Source organism: Cynoglossus semilaevis, chromosome W, assembly GCF_000523025.1.
Source record: "Cynoglossus semilaevis isolate Cse_v1.0 chromosome W, Cse_v1.0, whole genome shotgun sequence".
NCBI classification, from domain to species: Eukaryota; Metazoa; Chordata; class Actinopteri; order Pleuronectiformes; family Cynoglossidae; genus Cynoglossus; species Cynoglossus semilaevis.
Window position 1 is genome coordinate 11,691,388 of NC_024327.1, and position 5,316 is coordinate 11,696,703.

The 5,316-nt window shown below is 41.5% G+C and overlaps 1 protein-coding gene across 1 annotated transcript in view; it reads right to left on the reverse strand.

Moving 5' to 3' along the window:
* Positions 1–2,058: 2,058 nt before the first annotated feature.
* Positions 2,059–5,316, reverse strand: part of LOC103397203 (homer protein homolog 1-like) — a 14,049-nt gene continuing 10,791 nt past the window's right edge. Inside the window, exons 3-5 of the mRNA XM_008335425.3 lie at positions 3,123–3,233; positions 2,974–3,054; positions 2,059–2,884 (exon numbers count right to left, since the gene is read on the reverse strand). Of these exons, the coding sequence (XP_008333647.2) occupies positions 2,693–2,884; positions 2,974–3,054; positions 3,123–3,233 (384 nt within the window). The 3' untranslated portion in view covers positions 2,059–2,692. The remainder of the gene's footprint in view (positions 2,885–2,973; positions 3,055–3,122; positions 3,234–5,316) is intronic.

Below are 5,316 nucleotides of genomic sequence, written 5' to 3' on the forward strand. Positions count from 1 at the left end.
CTGTGGGGGGTGCTCTGAGAGAATGGGGTTGGGGGCCCTCTTCTAAGGGCTGTCGGATTAAGTCGGACCTGTTCCCGGTGCATGGTGGACTACGGCACGGCTGCCCTTTGTCACCGGTTCTGTTCATTATCTTTATGGACAGAATTTCTAGGCACAGCCAGGTGTCGGGTGGGGTCCAGTTCGGGACCGAAAGAACGAGATCCCGGATACAAGCGGCTGAAATGAGCTTTCTCCGCAGGGTGGCATAGCGCTCACTTAGAGATAGGGTGAGGAGCTCTGTCACACGAGAGGAGCTCGAAGTAGAGTCGCTGCTCCTTCACATCAAGAGGAGTCAGCTGAGGTGGTTTGAGCATTTACATCGCATGTCCCCCGGACACCTCCCGGAGGTGTTCGGGTGCCTGGCCTGGGAGCGCCTTAGGGTCCCCCCAGAAGAGCTGGAGGAAGTGTCGAGGGAGAGGGAAGTCTGGGTGATCGATGGATGGATGAAAACCTCTCACCTCCACTCCTACACCTTCCTTTATTTATTTTTTATTTTTTTTACAGCCTGGCCTGGCATTTGATTTGATTAAAACAGATTGAAAGCAGAAAGCAGATTCTGAGATTGTCTGTTTCACTGTTGACTAAACTTTTTAAATCAACAAAAGAAGAAAATAAAATGTTACACCTTGAACTGTGTGATATTTAAATATATAAAACATTTCTTGGTTCACAGAGGTGTTTGTTGGCTGTTTAGCTCAGTCCAACCATCGACAGCTTTCACCGGCATTTGGTAAATCCTTTCACCTGCAAACCCACATGTCTCACCAATCTACAAAAATCTGTAGCATGAGGTACCTCTTTAATCATGAGTTCAAAATTACTTTAAATAGTCAAAAATATTGTCAGTCTTTTCATACCTCTAAATACAATAATGATAATATTCATAATAATACCTACATTTAACAACATAAATTACAAAACAGGAGAATGAAAAGCTAATATCCACTTCTGTACAAAGGCATTTATGAATGACAGCATTAACAGTAAGATTTCCATCTCCGTCATTTCACTTTCAAAGTTAAATCAGGAAGAAAGACATTGGTAACATTCCTCTAACAGTGAGTCGTATTGCTGTGTATTAACCAGCACAAAAGGGGACCAGGATGTTTCATGTTTGTTAATAAGTTCAACATATCATTACTAGTGCAACGAGCAACATGGCCTGATACCTTATAATACACCACTTTGTGTTAAACTAAGTCATATATTTTTCAAATATACAAGAAATAGTATTAGATGTGTTGTTCCTACAGGCAGCAACATACCTCTGTTGTAGTTGATTGCTTCCATAAATTTGTATCACTCCAGAACATTAGGTGCTCTGATATCTGAATGATCCAGCAGAACCAGGTGTCTTTCTTTTACACATGCTGCCCCTCAATCTTGGAATTGTTGGCGAAGCTGGACATGTAAAGTAAAAGGAATTAGGAAACAGATTCTTCCTAATTTGCAACTGAATGTGGAAGCTGATTTTTGCTGTATGAGAGGCTAAAGCTGCTTAAAGGTTCCTGGTTACAGTAGTAGGATTCTTCTCTAACAGAACACACTGGCATTCCAAAGCTTATTACTGTGATTGATTATCTTTTTATAAGTAATTATGATTTCCAAAACAGTCACCAGCAAGCATGGTAACTAAGGAACCTCCTTGAATCTTTTGTGAGTCATTCTCTAGTCTTCAACTGCCTTTGTTGCAGGCATCAATTAAACAGATGGGTTTTGTTCTTCTTTTTTCCTCTGGTAGAGATTTTTTCTTTTTTAAATCTACCGACTTTTTACAAGAATAATGTGATTTTCAACTGTCATTACTCTGTGACCGCAACAACAGCGCTGAAAATGGACAGCTTAGTCTTTTGGACAGTTATCTCAGATGTATCCATTGTTACAGACTTCATCCTATCAGCCTCCGTAACACCTTTCCACTGGTTAATATACAACAATAACGCACTGCAGGGTGTCACTGCATTTGCATTAATTATCCATTTACATTGTCACCATGAGTAAAAAGTGTGTCCTCTATAGTTCTATATTTATATAGTCAGTGTTATAATCTATGTATAAAAAAGATGAATAGAAACTTAGTGCTCTGAATTTACCCGAGACAAGTAAAAATCTGCGGCCTGCTTTCACCGAGGGTGGATATTCACAAAAAAAAACATGTAGGTGGCGCTCCAAAGGCCTTTTGTGATGCTTTACTTTGATGAGACAGGGCTGCCACACAGTTTAGCGGTTGACAGTTTGACCTCTCTGCATGACTCCACTGAGTAGAATACCTGATAGAGTTACATAGAGGTGTCGCACAGAGCATGTCTGGTATTCCTCAGTGAGTGCATGTCAGCCTTTGTGTCCAAAAAACCTTTTCTCCCACTGCACAAAACACACACACGCTGACACACATAGTAATATTCTTATTTACAAAGATGCGTTGGTTTGGCCTTGTGTCAGGAATCCACACCACACTGAGCTTGAAAAAACCCCAGGAACTAGCTGCACCATTTTTGAGCATATTTAAAATCGGGCAGTGCAGTGTCTCAGTGTGAATGAATGAAGGAGAAACGTCAGGCATTGTGGGTAGGATTGATTTTGTTGAGATAGAGGTGTGAGGGTACTAAAATTATCATATGGCTCTGTCTGTGGGGATCGGGCAGCTCAGTCTCTAGCTGGCCTCCTCTATGAGTCGAGCCAGGGTGTCTCTGAGCTCCGTCAGCTCAAAGATCTTGCCGTCCAGCAGCTCCAGCAGCGTTCGTAGGCTCTTCCTGAAGTTCTCCTGCTCCTCCTGGTTCTCCTGTAGTCGCTGCTCTGCTCCTGCCAGCTGCTCCTCCAGCACCCTGCTGCGAAGCTCTGTCTCCTGCGGGGGAGAGACAGAATTGTTGACAGTTTTTAGGTGGGTTTTTATTCCCGATGAATTACACAGATAGATTTCACTTGTTAACTCACTTCAAGATTCTGGGTTAGAGTGTCTTTCTGCTCCATGAGATCATTCATGGTTTCCAATTCTTCTTTCAACTTTTCTATTTCCTGAGGGGCATAACAAGTTTAATAGAGCATATATAAATCAACACACACATGCGCACACACACACAAACCTCTTCTTTATCCCTTAGTGTGTTCTCCAGCTCCTCTATGGTTTGGTTGAGTTCGGTTTTCTGGGATTTGATCACCGGAGTCTGGGTACTCTGACACTCCAGCTCTGTCACCTGGAGAAAAGACAAGAACATTGATTTTGTTTATTTCTACGTAAAAAGTGTGTGATGTTTGGACATCTTTTTCAGATTTTTTTTTTAAATCTTTTTGTCACAGCTTTTCATATTTGAACAGTACAGAGATCCAAAAAGTATTTTGACTCTGATCAATTTAATCCCTGATCCCATATATTTTGTCTCTCAATTATGGCATTTCTTATAGTTAAGATGACATAATTGTAATATAATTATCCAAAAATACTTCAAAATATATAGTTTTATCCTATTATTTTATTACATTTATTTATTACGTTTTATCTTACAACTTCCACTTTCATCCATCCATCCATTTTTATCCGCTTATCCGTTACCGGGTCACGGAACAGCAGTCGCCACCCAAATCACATTGCACCATACCAACCCCCCCTAAACCTTCCTGCAGGTGGTGAGTCCACTGGAAGGTACCAACCACCCTAACCGGGATTCGAACTTGCCCAGGAGGTGAACTCTGGGGTTCCACACCAATGACAGAGACCTCTGGGCCAAAGCGCCACTACCACACTTCCACTTTGTTTATTATAATTGTAATATATACAGTATATAACAGAATGAAGCAATTTATATATATATATATATATATATATATATATACGTATGATGGCATGCCGTTCAGGAAATTAATCTTTGAATATATATACAAAAAGTCTGAATATATATACAAAAATCCTGAATATATATACAGAAAGTCTGAATACATATACAAAAAGTCTGAATAAATATATACAAAAAGACTGAATATATATAAAGAAAGTCTGAATAGACTTATAGACCACAGTGCCTCAATCGGGGCAGAGCTACGCCTGCTACCACCGACCAGGTGTCACAGGAGATCCCCATAAAACAGTCCCTGCATATGTCATGGTTATATTTGTAATAGTAATGGGAAGACCAGTCACTAGGGTACAAAACCAGCCACTAGGGTACATGAATCAGTGTTTTATAGTGCCGGTCCCAAGCCCGGATAAATGGTAAGGGTTACGTAAGGAAGGGCATCCGGCGTAAAACTTTTAGCCAAATCAAATATGCGAATCACTAACAACGACCGCCAACAGTGCCGTTAACCTACAGGGCACTGATGGAAATTGGGCTACTGTTGGTCAAAGACAGAGAAGAAGAGGAGGGTGTTTGGTTAGGAGAAAAAGAGAAAAGAGGAAGAATAGAAGTGTTGGTCTGAAGTTTGGAACTCTGATTGTAGGTACAATGACGGAAAAGTAGAGAACTAGCTGATGTGATGGAGAGAAGAAGAGTAGACATTTTGTGTGCAGGAGACCAGGTGGAAGGGCAGCAAGGCTAGAAACATTGGAGGAGGCTACAAACTGTTTTATCATGGTTCAGATGGGAAGATAAATGGAGCAGGGGTGATCCTAAAGGAAGAATATGTAAGAAATGTGGTAGAGGTGAAACGAGAGTCAGACAGGTTGATGTGTGTGAAGGTAGAAATAGAAGGAGTGATGATGTTAGGAAATGTTGTTAGCGGTTATGCCCCACAAGTGGGCTGTGAGTTGGAGGAAAAGGAGAAATTCTGGATTGGATGATAGAGAGTATCCCCAGGGGAGAGAGAGTGGTGATTGGAGCAGACCTTAATGGTCATGTAGGGGAAGGGAACAGAGGAGATGAGGAAGTGATAGGTAGGTTTGGTGTTAGGGAGAAAAACTTGGAAGGACAGGCAGTGGTGGATTTCAAGAAGAGAATGGAAATGGCTGTGGTAAACACCTATTTCCAAAAGAAAGAAGAACACAGGGTGATGTACAAGAGTGGAGTCAGGTCCACACAGATAAATTATATTCTATGTAGAAGAGGTAATCTGAGAGTAGAGACTGTAAGGTAGTGGCAGGCGAGAGTGTAGTCAAAAAACATCGGATGGTAGTGTGCAAAATGACGATGGAGGTGACAAAAGGGAAGAGAGTGAAGACAGAGCAGAAGATCAAGTGGTGGAAACTAAGGAAAGAGACAGGTTGTGAAGACTTCAGGATGGAAGTAAGGGACTGGAGTAAGTTCTGGGCCATGTTGAGGATGATTGGGAGACTACAGCTGCAGT